Source organism: Zeugodacus cucurbitae, chromosome 2 (genome assembly GCF_028554725.1).
Source record: "Zeugodacus cucurbitae isolate PBARC_wt_2022May chromosome 2, idZeuCucr1.2, whole genome shotgun sequence".
Taxonomy (NCBI): domain Eukaryota; kingdom Metazoa; phylum Arthropoda; class Insecta; order Diptera; family Tephritidae; genus Zeugodacus; species Zeugodacus cucurbitae.
Window position 1 is genome coordinate 83,881,199 of NC_071667.1, and position 23,767 is coordinate 83,904,965.

The 23,767-nt window shown below is 37.4% G+C and overlaps 1 protein-coding gene across 2 annotated transcripts in view; it reads right to left on the reverse strand.

Moving 5' to 3' along the window:
* Positions 1-47: 47 nt before the first annotated feature.
* The window catches only part of LOC105218609 (zinc finger protein 1), a 47,587-nt gene continuing 23,867 nt past the window's right edge, over positions 48-23,767 (reverse strand). The window contains exons 2-5 of one of the 2 annotated variants that reach the window (XM_011194311.3): positions 21,199-21,359; positions 20,083-21,063; positions 341-2,966; positions 48-241 (exon numbers count right to left, since the gene is read on the reverse strand). In XM_011194311.3, the coding sequence (XP_011192613.2) occupies positions 48-241; positions 341-2,966; positions 20,083-21,063; positions 21,199-21,359 (3,962 nt within the window). Of the gene's footprint in view, positions 242-340; positions 2,967-4,076; positions 4,883-20,082; positions 21,064-21,198; positions 21,360-23,767 lie in introns of those variants that run through there. The other variant, XM_029044939.2, reaches the window with a different exon arrangement.

Genomic DNA, 23,767 nt, shown 5'->3' on the forward strand with positions numbered 1-23,767 from the left:
GACGATCTTGTGGAGGCGGATGTTGTTTGCGCTGAGTTGTCGTTTACCTATTCCCTGTAGGGTTTGCAGTACGAATAACGGTGATTCATGTGCTGACTATAGGAACCGGAATGTGAGAAACGTTTGAAGCACTTGCTGCACTGGAAGGGCTTTTCGCCGCTATGCAACCGCTTGTGTTCGGTGAGATGATGTTTGTGCTTGAAGGCTTTCGGACAGTCTACACACTGGTAGGGGCGTTGACCTGTTGAAGAGATGAAAAAATGATGCGGTCAGTAAAAATGCCTAAACTTCGTACTGTGTACAGAAGAGGAGGGGCGCACTTGATGGCGCTTTTGCTCACCGGAATGCTCGTACTTGTGTCTCGCCAGCGAGCTCTGCTTTGCGAACGCTTTGTCGCATTGATCACACACAAATGGCAAGTCCGGATCACCTGCATGCCCGTGTGTCTCCGCTTTGGGACGCTTCGGTTTCGGCAGCAAGCCACCGCCAATGTAGTCGTCATCATGTGAGATACGCGAGTCATCGTCGCGCCAAGAGCGTTTCTCCGAACCGCCTGGACTGAGGCTGGTACCGCGATAGTCGGGAAATTTAATACTGTTGATGAGCGGATTGCAGGCATAATCGCCGGGTGTCATGCGGAAAATCGCATCCATAGGCATCATACTCCGCTGTGCACCGGTAGGCAGCATATACGGTGGCAGATGTCCGGCTAGTGAGGCAGAGAAACTATTGTTGTTATTGTTGTTGCTCACGCTGCGCGGTGCGATTGGTTGCTGTTGTGTTAGCGATGGCGCCTCATTTGGTGATGGTGTTCGTCGTTGGAAATGATGACTCCCCGAGGGTGCGCCAAAGTAGACAGCCGCGTGTTGCTTGAGTGACTGCGGTACGGATGCGGCGGACGATGGCGAGAGCGAAGAGGGCGGTGACATCGAGGCAGACATTTTGCGACTCAAGTTAATAGCTTCGGTGAAATCACTGCTCCCGCTGACACTTTGCATTGGCGCAATACCGTATAGTGGTGAATGTTGTTGTTGCATGCCATTGCGCTTTGCTGCTACAGGCCAATCGCGCTTCAACGACAAGTCCAACGGTTGCTCTTCTCCTGTGCGCAAGCCTGTTGACACTGAGGCGACACTCGCTTCGGTTGGGGCCAAAGGCAGTTTACCATTCGCTTGCTGATAGTTTTGCATTTTACGCTCGCGCGAACGATTGTTCTGGAACCATACTTGTACAACGCGTGCGTCCAACTGCAGACGTGCGGCAATCATGCGGAACTCTTCGCGACTGGGGCGCGCATTCATGGCGTAGTGCTGCTTCAGCTGTTGTTGTTGTTCCTCGGTGATGGCCGTGCGTACACGTACTTTGCGCTCGCTGCCTTCGCTATTGCAGTCGTTGCGCGAGTGGGAATCCCGCTCATCCGGGTAGTCTTCAGCGTCGCTGGTGTGCAATAGAGAGGTGGCTGAGATGGCAGATTGTTCGGCGGAGTCATCCATGCTGTGTTGCGACCGCACAAGCGATTGCGGCTGCTGCAGCTCCTCTTCATGCTCCTGCTGCAGTCGCTGAGAGTGTTGCTCTTGGTAGGAATGTTGTAGCTCTTGCTTGATGAAACCGCATAGCACTTTTTCGTGTTGCACTAGCTCTGTTTGGTGATTGAATTGCGTGTCGCAGCGGCTACAGCGTAGCTCAGTTGCATTGCATGCACTGGATTCATTATGTGATTCTTGTTCTACTTTGCTGGTGGGCGTTGAGGTTTCCATTGGACGAGATTGCTCCATTTCGACCGTGCTGTCTAATTCCTGTTTGATAACAGGCATAGTTTTCGCACTCTCCACTTGATCAGCGCGTTCCTCATCCACTGGTGTGGCAGGACGATTTTCTTCCAGCTTTATTTGTGGTACTATGTTTTGCTCGGTGGATTCCGAAACTTCATTATTCTCTAGTCTCACATTAGTCTGTTCGTTTTCTTCCAAAGCGGGCGATTTAAGCGACTCATCTTGTCTCGCTTCAATTTCTGAATTTTCAATCTTCTCCTCATCAATAAGATAGGAATGATCTTCCGCCTCCGATGCGACTTTTTGTGACTGAACTTCCTCTTCATCATCAAGATCTCCCTCTTTAGCTTCACTCTCATCTAAATCCATCACTAATTTGGGCTCATCCGGTATCTCCTCCTCGTTTGTCTCATCAATCGAATCTTCAACGCGCTCACTGTGCTCTTCTAATTGGGGCTGTTGCTGTTCCCGTTCGCTAAGGCTTTCTTCCTCGCGTTGCTGCACCTCCTGTTGTTGCTGCTCTTGCTGTTGGTGCTGGTGTTGTTGTCCCACTGCCGTCAGTTCCAGCAGACGTTGTATGTTGTAGGGGGATAAGCGCGGATTCAGGCCCAAACTGTAAAACGGATGCGGGAATGCGGCCAAAAGCGCAGCATTCATGGCATTCATGTTGTAATCATCGTATTTCTGCAATATATTCGGATAAAATGGTGGCGTGCCTCCATTCATAGCCACATCGCTGGCATCCGTAGCATAGTAGTTCATATGTGATGGCAAACCCGCTGACAACGCGGCGTCCACATTTAAGCTAGACTCCGTGGGTCCAGCGCTTGTATTCATTGCGCCGCCATTGTTCGCATTGTACCGCTTCGCGTTTTGGCCGGGCGCATTCTTTTCCAACGCCTTCAACATAGCGCGATTCGGATTCAGTTTCATGCCCATACTAATGCATTTCTTCGAGGTCATGTGCGAGGAGTAGGAACCGGAATGTGAGAATCGCTTGCCGCAATTGTCGCAGCCGAACGGCTTCTCACCCGAATGGATGCGCACATGCTCCTTCAGATGATGCTTGAATTTGAAGGCCTTATCGCATTGATTGCACTTGAACTTGCGCAGCAGGGCGGACTCATCGTGACTGATCATGTGACGCTGTAGGCGATACACATTGGCGAAGGCTTTGTGGCATATCTTGCAGCTCTGTAAAGAGAGAAAAGAGAAGGTGTATTAGTAAATAGGATCGGCAGCAGAGTTTATATAGTTATGTCGCCAAAGTTACTGAAAATACTAAGAAATCTGTTTTCAAAAATGTATTGTATGTACTTATTAGGTTGATACTGTTGATACTCTTCACAAATACCCCCCAAATCTCAACAATCACGCCAAATCGCATTGTCAAATATATTATTCACGGAAGTAATTATTCCGCGTGAGTTTTGAACTATGTTTTCGTCTAAAAGTGATAAGGCCGCGCACCCGTCTAAATTCGCGCTCAGCATTGAGGTAACTAACTACGCATTTACGTGCCGCACAGCTAGCGGGTTACGTTATCTTATCAGATTTGTACCTACAAAAGTATTTCCACGTGTTTCCAGCTTTCGTATTTCATTTCTTTTTCAATACTGTGATGAGATCATGGAATAATAAAAAAAAATCTAAATCAATGAATGAAGCTGAATGAACTTGCTGATAAGGATTTTAGTATTTCAGGGAGAATAGTGTGTGTGAAAGCTTTACAGCTTAAAAACTTATTTTTATATTGAAAAATATATAATTTTTTTTTTATTAAATATAGATTTCGAATTATTTTTTTTTTGTTAAAGATTTTTTTAAATTTTTTATTTAAAAATAAGTTTCATATTACTAAATAATAAATTTCAAATTTCTTGAATGCCCAGCTCTGACACTTCAAGCCTCAGTGGAGAGGTGGACAGGGTTATGGACATTTTATGTCAAAATTCAAGCAAACACAACTAAATCATGCCGAACAAAATATAATAGCCTTAAGCGCAAACTAAATGATTTATTAGCTGGCATAATGCATTTATAACAATACAAATGCAAAGCGCACAAAAAAAGCATTAGATTCCATAAAAATGTGCAAAAATGCCATTGAGAAAAAATAAAAACAAACAAAAATCAGCTGAAAAGCCAGAAAAAAGTTGGCAAAAGTTATGGCAATAAAAAGGCGAAACAAATGAAAATTGCGGCTAAATTATAGAAATATGTGGCGGATGTCAACAAAAATGTAAATTTATGCTTTCCAAACGGCCGAAACAAAAAATGATAAAGCAACAAATAAATATTTACCAAATGAAAGCTGCTCGGAACGCCGCCGCTGCTAGGCAAAAGAAGAACGCTCATTATTTAACGAACTTTTACTGTGTGCACCATATACTATTAATAATGTTTAATAAAAAATACGCGCTTGGCTTGCCGTGCATAAAAATACAGCACAGGTATAATAAAATGCCAACCGAATTAACAGCGCGATGGACGGGCGATCATAGGCGATCAACAAAAAAACAAAAACACACCTTCACGTAGGAGAGCATAAAAAATATGCATTTGTTGTTGGTGTATAAAAATTGGAGGCATAAAATTATATAGAATAAACAGGAAACAATACGAAAAAAGTAGTAAAATAGACAAAAAATAAGTCAAAACACAGAGTCGTATGCGAAAGTTTGGTAAAAAAATTAATTTTTATACTTTCTAAATATAAAATAAAACATATTTGGCACAAAATAATTTTTTGAACAATAAACAAAAACAACGAAAAACACTTCGAGGAATAAACGCACTTGTAAGCGTACACATGTCGTTCTCCACGATCCCCCCTTTTCAATGGTCGCGGCTAATGAATAATGGGAGCAAAGTTGAAGGTGTCAAAGCAGTGAGAGAAAATTATTCCCATGACAGTTGTTCCAACTGCAGTGCACACAAGCTGCGGTTTACACGCATATTTATGTGGACCAGCACTCAGTCGCAAAGGTAAATGACATGATTTCCTGGCGTTCCCCCCCCAACGCCTGTTGAGTGACGAGTTGGAAATGCAGCGCAAAAGGGAAATGTTTCACGATTGATGCCCATTAGCAGCTGAGTTACGCATGGGGCAGCAGGTGGGGCTTGACAGTATCATGATGCCATGAAAGTGGTGTAATTGAGAATTTCAAAATTAGCTCTTCAATGCTTTTGTGGTTGTATGAATGAGAAATATCGAAGAATTGAGAGTAGTTCTAAGCACAGCAAAAAAAAATCTTTGAATAAATTTTAAAATATTTCATTTTGTTGTGAAACGCCTCAAAAGGTAACTGAAATGACAGCCGTCAGGTTGGTTGAGTCATCGCTAATGGAGGTAAACATGCAATTTAAAATTGACGGAATGCATTTTATTCATTAAAAAAACAACAAGCGAGAGCGTCAGTGTGAGAGCGAGCGTATGTGAGTAAGTAAGACTGTAAGCTAGCAAGAATGCCAATTGTTGTTGTTATAGCGGAAGCAGCTAATGAACGCAAGGTGTGCTCATCGGCGTTCAAGTGGCTGGATGCACTCAAATGTATTAACATATACTATGAAAAGGCTCAAACTAGGAGAAATTGAAACAGTTGGGGAAAGCGGGAGAGCGCATAAAATAAATGAAAATTATAAGAAAATATGAAGGTCCAACGAATTCCATCACAACAAAAGTAGTTTTACTTCAAAAGGCGAAAAAAATATTTTTTTCCTTCCGTAGCCACTTATCCCCCTCACTTGTATGTACAACAAACAAAGCACAACAGAGTGCATTAAACACTAAGGAATGTAATAATTTGCTTGGCGTGTGGCACACACCTTCTTCTGACAGCAGATCGCTTTGGTCGCTTTTATGGTTGATGCTAATTTTTGAGAATGTGCACGCTTTGATATGCACACTCAAACGACAGCAATAACAATAAAAGAATATATACATGTATATACAACAACAACAAAAATACGCAAATGTCTACAGAAAAGATCAAATATGCAAACAAGTGGATGGATGGATGTGTGTTTCAAAACAAAATTTCAGTGATCGACACAAACTGCATCAATAAGGCACATAACAACAACAACACCAACAATAATAATAATAAGAGCACCGAACTAGCACAGCCGTAAAATGGAAACTATGTTAGCAAAGAAAGGCGAAAGAAAAATAAATAGAATTTGAAGAGAAAAATCAGGAGAGACGAAGAGGGAACTGGAGGTTAAATAAAATCTCCGTGCGTTGACAGCAAGATTAGAAGATCAGGGCAGCACAGTGACACTAATATGAGTTAGACTTGTTTAGAAGTTACTGGCAAAGTGGAAAAAGCAAATATAATAACAAAAACAATAACGATAATAATGTACGTGGTAATGATCATTAATGATGCGATATTTACTTCCTTAGAATTCCTTTCGAAAAAAACCGGTTTTTCTTCCAATAATTTTCTAAGAGTGTGCTTTTTTCTCGAAAACTAATTATGAATAACTAGAATAGAATACCTATAATTAGAGAGAACGCTCTTGATTGCCATTATTGACGTAAAACAAACTAACCGTTAGCTATTTGAATGACAGTTATGTGGCTGCGAGCACATATGAATGCGCCCAGCTGCGTGCGCGCCAGTCGGCGACCCCAATTCAATCGAGGTGTCAAAATGTAATGCCAACTCGGGCACAAACTCACCCGCACAATGCCACAATGGCATTCATTTAAATGGCTTTAGCCATTTCAATTAAATTCTTACTCACATAATAATTGCATGCAATTTACGCGTATTTTTCTTACACTTTTTTTTAGCGCTTTGTTGTTACTGGATCGTCTTAATTGAAAGTGTGAATCATATTTCACCGGAGCAGCGGCGAGTGGCTCATCATAGTAAGCAACGTGAGCGTGACGAGATGCGCTGGAAGGCAAATTAGATCAATGCACAGATGGATGGATGGATGGTTGGATGCCACAACAGATACATCAGTACATATATATATCTGTCTAATTCGTGTGCAAATACGTGCCGTTATGTACATACATATATACTACGTGCCTTTATGACAGATGACTACTTTTGCCAACCAACCAACGGCTGCCACCGCCGGAGTGAGTGACTGAGCGATTGTTTATTTTGGCGATCGTGATCAGCATGACGATGGTGGCGTCTGTTGTTGTTTTTTTTCGTTAATAGTTTTAATAAAAATTTTTGCATTTCAAATTGTTTTATATTTTTATTGTGCCTTACATTATTCATATGAATGTTTTTGTTGTATTCGACAAGCGTGCGTTGTGTGGCGCGTGATCATTTAGCTCTACTCTGGGCACGCTTACTACTCCAAGTGTGCAGCAACAACAAATAATTTTCGTACATCCATATGCATATGTATGCATGTAAGTAAATAAAATGTCTTTTGTAGTTTTTTAACTGCTCACTTTTATGTTGATTGTATTTAAAAATGGTGGAAGCGGGCGGTTGGCGGAAGTGGCCAGTAGCTGTCATTTGATTTTACTATGCTTGCTACTTGATTGCTGAAGTGCCAAGCTACAAAAGCTAGTTTAGAAACATGCTTCATCTTATATGAGTCCCTGTGTTCACATATTCATGTGTTTGTGTGTGTGTTTGTGCAATGAAAATGTGAGTATTGCTTTTGAACTGTTAATTGAAGTGAGAATTAGTCATGCGGTCGTTAAAACTATTGTGGGAGATAAACTTCAAAGTGTTCTTATAACAGTACATAAAATAACTGGTGGGCCACATAAAAAATTTACGATTAAGTATATATATTGTGTGACAAAAAGTGTGTGGTATTTTAGAAAACTTTAATAAATAGTTGTAAAGCAAATTTTGATACAGATTATATAAAGTTATAAAATATTTTCTTTCATATTTTAATAGAAAAAAACACAGATTTTTAATACATTAACATTTTTTATTTTTTTATAATTAAAATATATTTTTTATTCTATTATTGATATATATATATATTTTTAAATGCATTATTAAAATATTATTATTATTATATTTTAATTTAATTATTATTTTTTTATTTATTATTAAAATATTATTTTTTTTATTATTAATATATTTATTTTTTTATTGAAATACTTTTTTTTATTTAATTATTTTTTCAAAATTTAATTTTTTGAAAAATTATATTTTAAAACCACAACTTCAAAAAAATTAAGTTCTTAAGTTCTTCCTTTAATTTCTTAACATTTTATAGTTTACATATCCACAATACAAATCCAATCAAATTGTTTATGTTTTTCACATTTGTACATTTGGGTACTCGACGCTATCTAAATACACTAGCCCGTCAGCCAGCAGCTTGGACACATTCGAACAGGAAAATAAACAAACAAATTTCGAATTGACTTGTTTGGAGGGAAAAGTGCGCTATATGTATCTACATAATTTATTTTAAACTTTGTTTCTAACACTAACAAATGTACATTTCCGCTTCCGTTGTGTTGCACATTCTGTTGCTGTTGCTTACCTGTTTATTGTTTTTAGAATACTTAATGTGAAAATAAATAAATCATTGCGCTGACTTTGAGTGATGGCATATTCTGCGGAGTTGTCTTAAGCGATGGCACAATAGGCCACAAAACAAAACTTATCGGTTGCAAATAGAATAAATTTTGGGTATTATATATTATATACTTTAAATGCATTTGATGAAATTGACAAATTTATATAAAATTCACATTGTTTATTACTATTATTTTTAAATCTTTAATACTTTAATTTAATTTTAATATTTTATAATTAATAATTTTTTTTATATTTTCAAAAAAAAAAAATCTTTTTTTCATTCAACTGAGATCAGTTGCTTTTTATTCTTGGCCAATAAGAATATTAAGGTGTTAACTCTGCATCTCTTTCTCCCTCTATCTTCCATTACAGTCATTTTTTTATACAACCTTTTTGCTCTCCAACTAGTTTACCTGTCTGCGGTTGCTCACACTCAAACGCCAACAAATAACGTCGTTTGTTGCGGCTTTCAACAAATGAGCGCTTATATGTATGCACACACAACCATTTTCTACACCTGTTTACTCTTCAACTATTGGCATTTGCTCAGTAACGACTATGCAAGTCAATGCAGCGAACGAATGCTGAGCTCATTGGTAGGTAAGAGAGGATAAGCACATGCACATATACATATGTATATGTAAATGACTGCATTTAGATAGGAAATTACGCCTACCTTTGCCGCCATTACAGTGGCACTTATTTACTTTTAAACACGAAGGCAGCACAATGACGCAGTAAACAGAGTTAATCATGAAATCAGCACACACATACATATACAAATTCAGAAAATGAAATGTGTGTGTTGATAGTGAGGCATAATTATAGTAAATAAATTCTTAAATTAACTCTTATCGGTTTGAAAATATGCACTCGAATGAAATGACGCGATCACGTCCAAATATTTTTTGCTTTAATAAAATGAATATGTATGTATGTATATGTTTGTATGTATGTATATATATGCGAAATCAAAGCGAAGGGAAGTAAGTGAAATTTTTCAAGTGGAGAGTTCATGAACTTCATTTTGATTTTATTGAAATCAGCATTCATAATCACAAAGGTATGCATGAGTCAAGCACGGCCGCGACTGCGCGCGCTCAGGACGGTGACTGTAGGGCACCGAAAACACACAGTCAACGACCGGATGTGCTCAATTGTGTAACCACCTTGATGATTGGACGGCCGCGAATACAATACATTGGAATGGAGCGATATGAAGTAGCAATCAGCAGCAGAAACAAGCAAATGAAGGGAAACAAAAAAGTAAAAATGTAAAAGAGAAAAAATTCTGTAGCTCCGTGTATATATGTACAAATAGAAACCACAATTTTCGTGATACAATCAAAAAAGTGTACTGTTTTCCAAGAAACATCCTCGCATACTACCCAACAACCGGCAGCAACATGTGGTAAATTAATTAGTCGCTCCACAATTAATTCAATTGTTTGTTTATTAATTTATTTCCAAAGTATTATTATTATTTTTGCCTTCGAATGAGTATGCTTCCCGTGTCAGCGACTCACCAGCGAATATGAAGCTGTCCGTCTCAGGTTATGCGCTGTGACCTCTTCGGCGTCGAGCGAGCACCCACCCGTGTGTATTCGTATGCTTGTCGTTGATTTATATAAATTTATATGTACATGGAAAGCAAATTAAGCGGAATATTAATTATTAAAAAAAATTTCCTGATAACTGTGAATACGGGCGTATACACGCCAGCTACGAGGCGTTGCTGCTGAGTGGAGGTTATGGCGGTTCGCTCACCTTCAACAGCGCTATACATATATGTACATATCAATATGTATTTGCAGCGAATGTGCTTTACAAAATGGCACTTCTAGTATTATTATGAATTTCATCAATGACAGCGAAAAATCCATTCGAAACCCGTCCGTCTTCCTGAGTTATGTGTTATTTAATTGTAAAACCCCATATTTATACAATTGCTTATCAGTAACGGTTAATAAATGCATACATATATGTACATTGCTCTGTCTTTATCGCTGTTGTGCTCATTAACTGTTGTTGTTGTTGTGTGTTTTGTACGAACTAAGGTGTTGATATCGGCTGCGACTGGTACCATTTTGCTGTGGACTCACACAATTATACTCTTCTTAACGGTATATGTTTTTGATATGTTATGTATGAGTTAAACTTCGTCATTGCTGGCAATCTGTTCGCCTTCTACTTTTTTCATGAAACTGGTTATTTTATTACTATCTCAATTCTATATAGTATAGAATTTATTATTGAAATATGGCAGGTATTAACATATTTTTTTAATAATTAATTAATTGCGTTGCGCAAATAAATTATAATAAAAATATCAAAAAAATTATATAAAAAAAGAATTGTATCAAATTATCTTCTGAACATTTTGAGTATAATGAGTAATGTGCACACTAATTAATTTTTAATTTTGTTTGAAAATATTAAATTTTTTTTTGCTATTTTTTTTTTTAATTCCTGCTCCATTTTTTTATAAATATTTTTCGCAACGTAGTAATTATGCTTTTTGCGCGTTTCCAATTGCGCCAATTTCAGAAATGTGCAAAACAATGCGAGTGAGCACATACTTTGATTTTGCACTGCTCGCCTTGCGTACTATACTTTCACTCCTGCTTGTCAACATGGCGTATGAGTGACGTGCAGCAAAGCGCCTAAATAATTGGCTATCTAATGCAAGCCACTCGAACAGCCACACGAACATGCGACTACGCTGTCTTTGCATTAAAAGCTCGTGTCAATGAACAGGCTTACCGCTTGGCGCACTTGTATGCCAGCCATTGCACTGCCGCCTCACCGCGTCAACCGCCATCCAACGTTCAACTGACATCACTCAAAAGGGGCGGCCACATGCGACGGCGGTGTATTGCTAGTCAGTCAGTCAGTCAGTCTCATTCAAATTTCAAATTTCGTTTTTGTTTTACAAATCTCTAACCCCCTCTCACTGCCCCTCCACCCGTATTGTCGACTAATTTGCGCTCGTTTTTGTGCTTTTTGTTTTCTGTTGGCTTAATGCGCTTAATGTGTCGCCACACAATCGGCCGCCGTGTCTGCTCGCACTTCAAGGCGACCAGACTGCACGCAGCCAACACACGCGCAAACGCACACACGCACGCCACTGTACCATCTATCTATCTAGTATGTGTGTGTGTGTGATATGCGTCGAAATGAGCTGACATGCGTTGTTTGACAAAAAATAGCACTCAAATCGAATACAGAGAGGGCGCACGGAAAAAAACTTGGCGCACCTGTTGTTTTAAATTAAGCGGCGTTGAAAAATTATAGAGAAAAAAATCAGTGCCATTCTACGCTTCCATAAACACTAATCTTTGTGGTTGTTTTTGGGTTTTCGACTTTTTTTCTGCTAGCTTTGGAACGAGCGATAAATTTTCAATTATACAAATATGCGAAAAATGTGTTTGTGGAAGAGCAGCAAGAAAAAAACCCCGTTGGCACATGCGATGGCGAGGCGACAAAGTGCAAATCGCCAGAGCAGCCGCAGCACTCAGCGTAATTATTTAGCGATTGCGCGCGGTTCACTTTAAGTGCGCTGGACATTTTTTAGCGCTAAAAAAATGAAATAAAATTAAATTAAAATAATATTTACTTAAGCGCATTGCTTTGTATATACATACATATGTACACGTTTGTGCTAACAACCTGTGTTGGTGACGCGAGAGCAGCGATTAACGCACTTAGCCCGAGACGCGCATTTACTATTCTGGGTGGCAATCAATTGTCGCCTGTGCGCTGGCGGTGCGAGGTGTGTGGTGCGCGTTTTCCGCTTGCGAGCGACCCAGATTAGCGGTTTGTAGTTGACGTTATCAGCAAAGTGTTAGAACTTACGTAAAAGCATACATAATTTAGCAAAGGTTTCTAATCTACACTAAGCAAATGTTACTTTGCTGAAGAATTGAAAACATTACTTCGAACGGTATTTTTTTTAAACACCCGTGAGTTTTATAAACAAATAACTTTATTTGTGGTTAATAAAAACAAAAAAGTGGTTTTATGAATTTTTTATAAAATATTTTAGCTTGGAATATGCGATCGAAAGTTCGACTTATGCACTTTTAAATAAAATAAAAAATATTTATATATCATAGCGAATACTATATAAATAATATAATATTAGATTTGCTATATACTTTATCTCCTCGTTTATAATAAATAAAATTTATTAACTTTTAATACGTTTATATTGTGTTGTCGCAAATTAATGGAAATTCCGTGCGGGGCGTGCACATTTTTCACATTAATGCCGCGCTGCGAAAGCTACTAAATTCTTAATACTTTGTTTTGTTGGTTTTTCTGCATAAATCTTTTTAATTTCTTTTAAACTTTTTTTATTTTTCATATTAAGCACTCCCTCCCTTTGTATATTATATTTCTAATTTTTAATGCATTTTTTCAACTTTTTAGAACATTTTTTAATTCACTCGGTTTGGCGCTGACAACAGCAGCAAATTGTGCGGAAAATGCAAAACACCTTTGTGTGAGAAATCAAATTTAATTGTAGATAAATTTTTTTTAGTCAAAATGCCAGCCGTACAAAGTAAATTAATTTGATTTATTTCGGAAATTTTTGTGCAGAATTTCGCAACTAAATTTTTATATATATTTTTTATTTTATTTTTATGTTATATAGTAATATATAAGCAAGTTAGTTGCATGAAGTTCGTAAAAATGCATTTTCAATAAAAATTTAATAGTAATTTTAATGCATGTGTGATTTATATTAAACATATTGTTATTTCAATTAAAATTGTTATAAAAAAATTTATATTTCTGAATTAAAATTGTTTATAACTTTCAAATGTTTGCTTAATTCCAAAGCCACTTGATGAATATATATATACATAATCTTATATATATGTATGTATTTATAACTGTATATATGTAGATATATAATTTTATATGTATGTAGGCGAAACAGCAGCAACTTGAAAGCGCTATTTCAGTTGGAAATTATTTATGTGTATTTAAGAAAATTTTGAAACAAATCTCAAGTGTATAATAAAATGTAGACAATAGAAATATACAAAACGGCAATTTTGTGGTTTATTTTGATATTTATTTTTGATATGGTGGGCAGCGCAAATATTTGAATTAGACTATATTATTTATATGTTAATAAAAAATGCAAAAGAAAATTAAAAAAAAAAAAAATAAAAAAATATTTAATATTTTAAGCGAACTCCAGATGCAGTTAATATAAATAGAGAGGGAGAAGAGAAAAAAATTAAGATATAAATGAACAAATAATACAAATAAATAAATAAATATACATTAAACAAAATAAAAAATAATTAATTATATTCAAAACTAAAATTCGAAAATAATTATTTTTATTTGCAGGCAAAAAAAAAAATTTAAACAGAAATAAAAAATATATTAATAAAGAAATTAAATGAAAATAAAAAATGAATAAAATAAATAATATACAAATAATTAAATATAAAACAAAATAGAAACAAATTATTACTATTTAAAAGTAAAAAATCGAAAATAAGTAATTTGTTGGTAAAAATATATATTTTAAATAAAAAAATATATATGTATATATAAATAGAGAAATTAAATAAAATGAAATAAAAAAATTACATATAGAAAATATTATTATTTCATTATTTAAAAATAAAATTTCGAAATTAAAAAAACCTACAAACACAATTCAACGCCAAACCGCCGCGCCGCTTACTGCGTTTGGTAAATGAACCCACCAGCGCAAATGCAGCTGCAGTTGCAGTTGCATAATTAATGGGCGTACGGGCACCTTTGACTTTCGCCACTTTTAAATTATTACTATTTATTTTTCATTAATATAATTTATAACTTTGTTAATGACATTTAAACACCTTGTCACCATTTCCTGTATTCGATTGCAATACAACAAATACACAACTGCATACATACGTACACATGTACGAGTGGGTATGAGTAAATAAAAGCATATTTTCGCGAGCGCACAGTGACAACAATAAAGACAATTAATTTGCAACTATTATTTCACAAATTATTGCTGTATTTGTTGTTGTTGTTATATACATATGTACATTTTTTGGTCACTTGGGGGACACTGTTGCATGTGCGTGAAAAACATATGTAGCAACATATGTAAAAATTCGCGATTATTGAGTGTCTGAACAGCAGCAACAATAACAGCAACAACAACGACTACTACAAATGCACAATTATTAAATTGCCACAAAAACAACAATAGCAACATAGTTATATATATAATACTATACACATGTATAAATGTACACAATTAAATTATTATGTGTGAAAACAATTAATTATAGTACAACAAAAACAAACACACGCAGGAATATATTATATGTAGTCGCGCGCGCAATATGCACCGTTAGCGATTGGTTTGCTGAAGCGCCGCGCGGTGAAGTGAAAATTCCAATTTGCACAGATTAATTGCGCATTATGCGATTTTCATGCAGAAATCGCTGCGAAACGCTGGAGGAGGATGAAGAAGACCAAGAAGGAAGAGGCGGAGAAAAGCAGTGCAGTAGAGAGTGTGTGCAACACGGCGTATACGCTCAATTAAACGCCAGCATATATGCAATGCAGTCATAAATAAGCCAGTACTATGCGTTGCAGTGCGTAGTCTCTCATGTAGATCTGTGTGTGTGTGTGTGCTTTAATGATTATTTTTTAAAAATTTAAAGCTTAAAATGGCGCTCAGCTGATTTGCGCTTGATTCTTAAAGTGCGGTTAACCTAGTTACAGCAGACGTACTATATAGTCTGTATAGCTAAATGTATACACACACCTATTGCTCCGACGCTTGGCTGCTCCACTTGTGATGAGTGCAAACAGCTGCCAACAAACGGTAAACAAAAAAGTTTTTATTTCCAATGAGTCTGTATTTAAGTGTATAAGTATGCGTCTGCTTTCCGGCTGTCTCAGTAGTGCACAGCCATGTGGCTGCCAGTGGTCAGTGCGGTGACATTTAAGCACCTAGTCCATGAGGACGCTCATGCGTGGCATGCAACATTTAAAAAGCATTTGCGTTAACCGCGCGCCAACCGCGAGCGCATAAACGCAGCAAACACCCACACACGTGCATATGCTCATCACACATACATATGTAAGTATGTGCGCTACCTCTGCGAGTGGCATCAACAAAAGCTCAAGTGGCAAATAAAATCGGTCAAAATGTGGCTTTAATGCTTGGCAATGGCGGCGGCGTTGAGTTCACAAATGGTTACAGCAAAAAATAGAAACCCGATTAGACGTATGTTGTTGTTGTTGTTGCCACTCGTTCACTTTTAATATAAGCGTTTTTATTGTGATTGTTGTTGCTGCAAACACGGTTTCATCATAATCATTAACAAGTGTATGTGAAAGAGTATGTGCCTCCAAAGCGCATGTTGTTTGATTTCTGTACTTCAACATAGTCTCTCTCAGCCATTTCACGCTATATGGGCTGTGCAAAGGTCACACACACACACTTGCAACGCGGCGCACATAATTGCCGACCAAATGGCCGGCCATAAATTATTGGTCAACATTGTTGCTCAAGTGAAACTCTCCAACAACACATACACACACACGCGCGGGCGCATTTATCAGAAAATTTAATCTAGTGTTGGGTGAGAAAAAGTTTAAAAACTGAAACAATTAAATTCTTTTTTTTCGCCGAGTTTAAATGCCTCGCTTTTAAATGAGCGCCTCGCATTGTTGTTGTTGTAAAGAACTTTTGCCCACATTTCATTTGCCTGCAACTCCAACCACTCTACATACATGTGGCAATATTTGCATGCAAGTTACTACACCGTTATTTACTCATTGGCGCACCGTGAGTTTTACGAGTGCATGGAACGGTTACTGCCGAATGGGCATCAAATTGAAAAATTGCATGCACTTTAGGTGAAAATATCTGCCACAAATGAAAACGACGCAACGGCGGCATGCAGCAATTGTTTGAGTGCTTTACTGCCTTTTTACTTTAAATACATATACAGTACACAGTTATATTTGTTTGTGGCATATAGGCATAAGCAAACAGTTATCACATACAGTGCTGCCCAGTGAGCCATTTCAACTTTGAATATTTGGAGTTTGTATAAAGATTTTTTTTTTTAGTTTTATAATATTTTTATTTGTATTTTCAAAATTAATAAAAAAAAAATTAATTTTGAAAATTAATAAAAAAAAAATATTTAAATTTAAATTTTTTTTTTATTATTTTGAAAAATTAATATTTGAATGAAAATTATTAATTTTTAACAAAATTTATTATACAATTTTTCTCATTTATTTGTTGTTTTTACATCGTTTTTTAGCGAAAATAAAACATGAAACATACAACAACAAAAACAATTCCTGATACACCTTTCGTTTATATTGACTAAACTGCTTACTCACCGCCTGTATGACTTTACATGGCAACAAAGGTATTTATTGCTGTTGAAAGTGTGTAAAATAAATGTGCTGACCATCAACTCCGCTCCGCGCTAGGCAGGGCTGGCAGTCAAAAGGTCACATGTGTCTGTACGAGCAATTGCTGCGTGATGCTTACTCACCATTGTTTGTTGCTGTTGTTGTTTTTTCAACAATTCGCGTTTGCGAGTGTAAGAAATTAATAGCAATTTATTTTAAATAATATATATGAAGCTGAAGGTGGAGTGCAAAAAAAGTTCGAAAGCACAGTAGAAAATGTAAAGGAAAGCTTTATTGGATTCTTCTACGAAATTAAACGAAATATTGCAATTAAAGTGAAAATATTTTTTTAAATCATTTTAATTATGTATTTAAAAATATATATTTAATAACAATTTTTACCGTTATTCTATAATTTAAAATTCATTTGTGTTTCCTACTTTGAATATCTAGCGAAAAATTCTATAGCTTCAACGGGCACTAACTTTAAAGTTAAACTTGCGAGTTTCCAAAGTGTAACATAACTGTAAACGTAACAACGCATAGTTGTAGAGAGCGCATAAAAACACACATAACGCACACTTTCGAAAAAGGTAGTCAAGCAAAAACTTTTTTATGAACACTTCAGCAAAGTTTCATGCATAACAAATTTCGAGATGCCACACTTCCGGCAGCAAAAGGTTTGAAGATTATATTTTATTATTTTTTTGTATTTTCGTTTTAAAATTTTGTACTTTTTCTACATATTTTTACAGTTTTTTAAGAGTTTAGTTAACGCTTAAGGGGTTAAGACCAAAATGGCAAAGAGAGAGTTGTGTAAATTTTGAAGTATGATGTAGAGAAGAGGCTGAGAAACGAAAGTACTGTTTTGATATTAGTTTTCACGAGCACATGAACTGACATATTAGAATAACGGTACAACATTTGTATGTCCAGAACACCGGTGGTGTTTATGAATGACCGCAATATACAGCAAAATTCAGCTTTGTAGCCAAAGGTATTAGGTTTCGTGCTAATAAAAATGCCAAAAAAAAAAAAACAAAAACAAGGCAGCTCATATGCAGCACGAGAAGCATACTTAAAGCATTATGAGCATTTTTTCACGCTTATGCGCACGGCATATTAGTTTGCTTTCGGGCGCACTATTCCTGCAGCCAACAGCTTCTCATTGCTACAAATAGATGTGTGTGTCCGAATGACGTTACAGATGACGTTATTGGTCAAACGTCAAATGTAAGCGAATGCTCGAGGGAGTATGAGTATGTCAAAAGAGATGGATCGCACAAAAAGTGGCTAGAGAAAAAATACTAATACTGCATGCATGAAAAATGTATGAAAAAAGTGAATTCGCATGAGCAACTGAAGGTGGAAATCACAGACAAAAATGGTTATTAAAGATTCGTTCGTTGCGCTCCGCATATTAGTTTGCTTAGCAAGTGTTCACCTCAAGCGTAATGAGAAAAAATGACCAAAAATTCTGCGAGGGTTGCGGCTCGAGCGGCAGTCTCAGTGAGGGTGGTGACCGTTGTGGGTTGCGCGTCACACATGCCACACATGTATGGATTTTTATCGTCCACTCTCTCGTTTTTTATACTGCTTACAGCACTTTCAGCCGCACTTTTATTAAAAAAAGTTGCAAAGCCAAAATATCAAATCATAATTTATGACCATAACAGGCGATAATAACAGGCGTCTGTGTGTGGAGGTAGAACGTAATAACTCGAGGCCAAGTAGGCTTAGTGCGAGCAAAAGTTCGGTTTTATGATAAGGAAAGGCGAAAGGCAAACGCCTCTATGCCACCTTACTTGTCAGCCGAGACAGCGACGATAGTTAGGTGCGTAGGTCTCTACGGAGTACAGAACTGTTGTTGTTTGTTTTTCTACTTTTGCTCACTTTTATGGCCTACCGCAGTGGGCGTATCTTTCGTGTGTGTTGTTTTTTTTTTCATTCATTCTCTTATCATTACCTAGAAAAACAGCCATTTCATGCCTTATCGTATGCCAAATATAAATAAGTGTTATGATGTGTGTGTGTTTGTGTATGGAATATGGTCCTCCACTAAACAACCGTTTTATATATTTCATAATTTCCCTTGCCACACTACCGTGCGCTTATCACCACCAACTATTGCTCTACGCATTGTATCGCACAATAAACAATCACAAGTTATGACTGTGTCTGTGTATTAGATAAGAACTAAAAAAATAACAACTAAAATATCTACAATAACAATAAAGTACTCGGTGCTCTGTGATACAGCAGCCGACATTCGACGGTAAGACAATTGCTGGCTGATAGGCGCTCAATGTAGCGAGCGGACGGAGTAAGTGGTGATTGCCAACGGTATGATAGGCAGTTTCCAACTACAACTACAACTAGAACACGACACGCAGCTCCAATCAGCGCTTAAACGTCTTTACAGTGTTGCTAGTGAAGTGTTGACCTGAGACTGTAGGTATCAACTAAGTAGGCATTATTGTTCATATATATATATCTACAAATATATTTTGTTGTGTTTGTTGCTGCTTTTTTTTGGTTTCTGTAATATTTTATTTTTTATGGCGTATTTGTTTACGCCTATCTTTTAGACTTCATATTCCCCTGTGTATGTATGGATATGCCAGATTACTACATTATCTGCAGTTGTTGTTACAATGCAATGCAATTACAATGTTGTAATCTTTCTAGAGAGTTTCTTTATTTACTGTTATGATATAGGTGAAAGATGGTGAAGTCTAAGATTTCAAACCTAAAATATGATTTTTGAATATATTTTTTATTAAGACTGAATTCTACTGAGTTGATATGGCTCGAGGTATATGAAAGATTTCATATATTAAGATGAAAGACCCCACATTGAGAAATGTTTGTATTTTTTTAATTAAAAAAAAACCACCCTGAGATAACAGACACTTGTTTTCATATCCATTAACATACTCTTATATATAAATACAATACATATATACACACTTTCATTCTGCTTTGTTTTCATTTCCACCAATCAAGCCGAGTGGCATCTCACTTCGCCAACAAGCAACTTCAATCAAAATCATTCTTTCACATTTGAGTTTTTATGTGCCTTCCAACTCAAGTGGCAATTTATACGTACTGAGTTAAGGTTTACTTGGAATTGAGATATGTATATATGTTTTTTTTATTTCCGTTAGTCACTAGTTAGGTAGCAAGATTGCATGTGAGACAAAGGCGCTTCTTTGTTTCGCGTGATAGGTGCACATACAACGCGACTTCACTGAGATCTCGCGCTTTTTCGATGCCAAAACAAAGTTAAAAAGGTGACTATAGGACTTCAGTTCTTTGAAAGTCTTCGCATAAATACTAGCTTATACACAAATAGAAAGAAAAATTGTACTCACTTGATTCGACGCTTGCGTCTGCGCGCTAGGCGAGTGCAGCACTTCGTGCTTCTCCAGTTGCTCGCGCGTCTGGAATGTCGCCGGGCATTGTACGCAGTGGTAGGCGCCCATTTCGCTGCCGCCAATCGAGCCGGGACTGGAGGTGGAGCGCGCCGCGTCCATGTCGTAGACGCTGCTGCCACCGTTGAGCGCATGCGCCGCCGCATGTGAATGATGTCCATTGTTGGCCAAAGCCAGCAATTGGCTGGTGGGAGAGGTGCGCGCAGTTGGGTTGGACGCTGTCAATGCTGGAGCACCTCCACTGCCGTTATGCGCACTATTTTGCTGCTGTGCTTGCATGGCAGCCATGGCGGCCATAAGTTGCGCCGCCGCATGCGGATGCATGCCATGTGGATGTGTTAGATGTGGTGGTAAAGGCGGGAGTTGGTGTTGTGCAGCGGCTGCTGCTGCTGCTGCGGCGGCGGCGGCTGCGGCGAATGGTGAGGTGGCAGCGCTGAGATCGTTCGGTGGTGTTGGTGAGACGGTGGGCGTCACATTGGGTATCATATTTGATTGTTGTTGTTGTTGTTTACTTGGTGAGTGGGAAGTGTTGAGCGCGCTGTTGTGGTTGGCGGCACCCGGTGTTGCAGGTGAACGACGCTCGTATTCAATATTTGTAATACTATTGTTGTTATTGTTTTTAATATTGCTATCGTTGTTGTTGTTATTATTACTATATTGATTTGGTGAATTTGTGTACTTTAGATTGCTGCTATTGCTATTACTGTTACTGCTGTTGTCGTCGTTATCCTCATTATCGTCATCAATATCGACGATGCTATCTTGTGCGTATGATTGTTGTAGTTGATGCAGGTGTTGTTGTTGTTGGTGGTTATGTAGTTGATGATGGTGGTTGCGGTGGTGGTAGGCAAGACTGGATGGAATATTTTCGGTATTAAGTGGCTCATGTGGATGCTCGCTGGCGATGTGTTCGCTCAGAGACTGGAAGTATGGAGGATAATGAAGACGTTGATTAGTTGGTGAAATAATGAATAAGAAACTGGGAACAACTAACTGTTTATTTTCATATTTTGGCTACCTCGTTGAAAAAGTATCTTATGATTTTAAATTACTTACCTGAAACCCTAGTCGCTTGGGACATTGTGGACATTTCACCGTAAAATCTGTATGTGGTGAAATTGGACCCGGCATAGAGGTGTTCTCCTCTTCAGCGTTACTGCTGTTCTTCGCACTGCTTTGATGATGTGGATGGTGCAAACTGGATGCCAATGAGGGAACTGTAATGAGGAAAAGAAAAAATTGATAAATAAATACAAAAATAAAATTTAAGAACAATGAAGGAATGATATTAAATTTAGAATCTTTTAATTAGAATTATTACTCATTAAGAAATTGATTATGTCAAATACTTTTGTTATAACAAACTACTGCTTTTTTCGTAATTTTCTAAATAAGCCACGCTGACTCATATTCGCTATAAATATACAAATATTTTAGTAAAAAGTCACCCGAAGCGCACCTATGACACATTTAAGCTAAGCCTAAATCAACAAAAACTCAGCTGTACGCCATTTTAAGTTCGTGTATGTATCGTGTGTTTTCGTTTCGTTTACCTTCTTCGTGTAGTTTTTTGGTTGTGTTCGTAACTCATTTCGTGCCACCACCAATTAAGCGACCGTTAGCGTACCGAAGCGAATTTAGTCACATAAGAAATGTGGTAAACAAAAAACAAGCGACGAAAGGTCGAGGCTGGAGGGAATGGAGGGAATGGAAAAAATAACAAAAACTTCAACGCTACACGAAAAAATAATTAATAAAAGCAAATTAAGTGTAAAAGATATTTTTCGAGCGATAAGTCGTTAAACGAATTTGTAGCGGTCGCATGCGCTGGTGTGTGTGCGTGTGTGCACGGGTTTGTCCCTGCAGATAAGCTGCCAATAAGATTTTGCGCTGAAGAGCGAGCGGGTGAAGCAACGAAAATGCCACACACAAATGCTTGGCAACAAGTTGTGTATTTGTGTGGTTTTGACATAAAAAACTGTTGAGTGTGAGCGTGTGTGAGGCTTAACTGGAATTTCAGCGGTTTCACCTAACTGTGACTTATGGTATAAAAGTATAAAAATAAGCAAGTTCTCGCTTAAAAATGCTTGCATACCACACAGTTTAACCTTTGTTTTTATCGCTTTGATTTAATGCCACGCAATTTTTCCATGGAATTACAGCAGAAATTACGAAAATATACATACAAACACACATTACATAAACGCTTGCATTCTTGCTGCATCAATAATCAGCGGCTGCAGCGCACTTTGCTCCTCTCACAAAACGCAACTTATCAGTTTTATGCGCACAAAAGTCAGGGATGGCCGCGAGATCAACTCTTTCTGTATGCTTCATGCTTGGTTTGCAAGTGAATCTTCGAGCTCAGAATGTATATATTCATATAGCAATTGTATAGCTATAGGCACAACTGTTGCATGAAGTTATAATTATATAGCTCATGAAGCCATTATATGAGGGTCCATACACATAAAAAACAGTACCAATACAGATATAGGAATACTTATGTATTGAAAAAAGGTTCACATATCACTTTTGTTGTTGTTATTTTTTGTTTTGATACATAGTAAGTAAGATGATGATCTCATCGTCAGGTCTCCGCACCAGGTCTCAAGCTACACACCAACAACACAAGCATGTGAATAACAACCACCAATAATCAGACAACACACTGGCTACGATAGACAGACAAAGTACTTAAAGGCAAGGAATTCTTATTTGCTGCCAAAGCAAACGTGAGTTGAGAACTCGTCGTCTTCAAAACAGGGCGCAATTAAGAGAGAGAGAGAGAGTGAAAAATGAAAAAAAAAAAATGAAGTAAAAATAGCTAAAGTATGACTTCGGAGATGGTGTCAATAATAAAAGGAAGCGCAGGTTGAATTTTATACTCTGGATGGTATTGAATGATGTTAGGTACTAAACTGGAGTTCAATGAAATAAGAACAGTTTTAAGAGTTCTCAATAGAAAATATAAAATAAATGTTCGAAAATATTTTTTTAATTTTGAAATAAAATATCAAAAAATAATCCCATTGAAAACTCATATTATCACTTCTCTCCATTATTGCTGTGAAAATAACGTATATAAGGTGTACCTTTCCATTTTATTCTCCAACACTTTCAAGCGCACAGCAGACAACAAATCACAGTGAGGCAGCGAGTGTTGCTTTTGTTGTATGCCCAAGCGTAGGTAAGCAAATTGGAGCTGGGGCGAATGAGAGAGAGATGTTTGAATGTGTGTGTAACCAATTACGTTCGTGTAGGTGTGAGCGAGAGTGAGCACAAAGATACAATGACCGTTAACTTGGTAAAGTGGCAACAACAAATAAAAAATGAAGCGAAGATAGCCGTAAAAAAGCAGTAAAAGTCAAAATGGTGCACAAAATGGAGTTTCCACCGCGCTAAAAATGGAGCTTGAAACGCACGAATAAAGCGCAAGCATTCAAGTTGAGCGCACAAAGCAACTGTGTTGTTGTTGCTGAGTAGGTATGCTGCATTAATTTCAATTAAAACGAATACTTCACGTAACGAGCTGTAGTGTCGCCGGCAAGTAGGTAACGCTGCAATGAATGCTGTTGCAAGACTTGCAAGTGTAATGCAGCTGTGAGTTGTTGCACACACACAA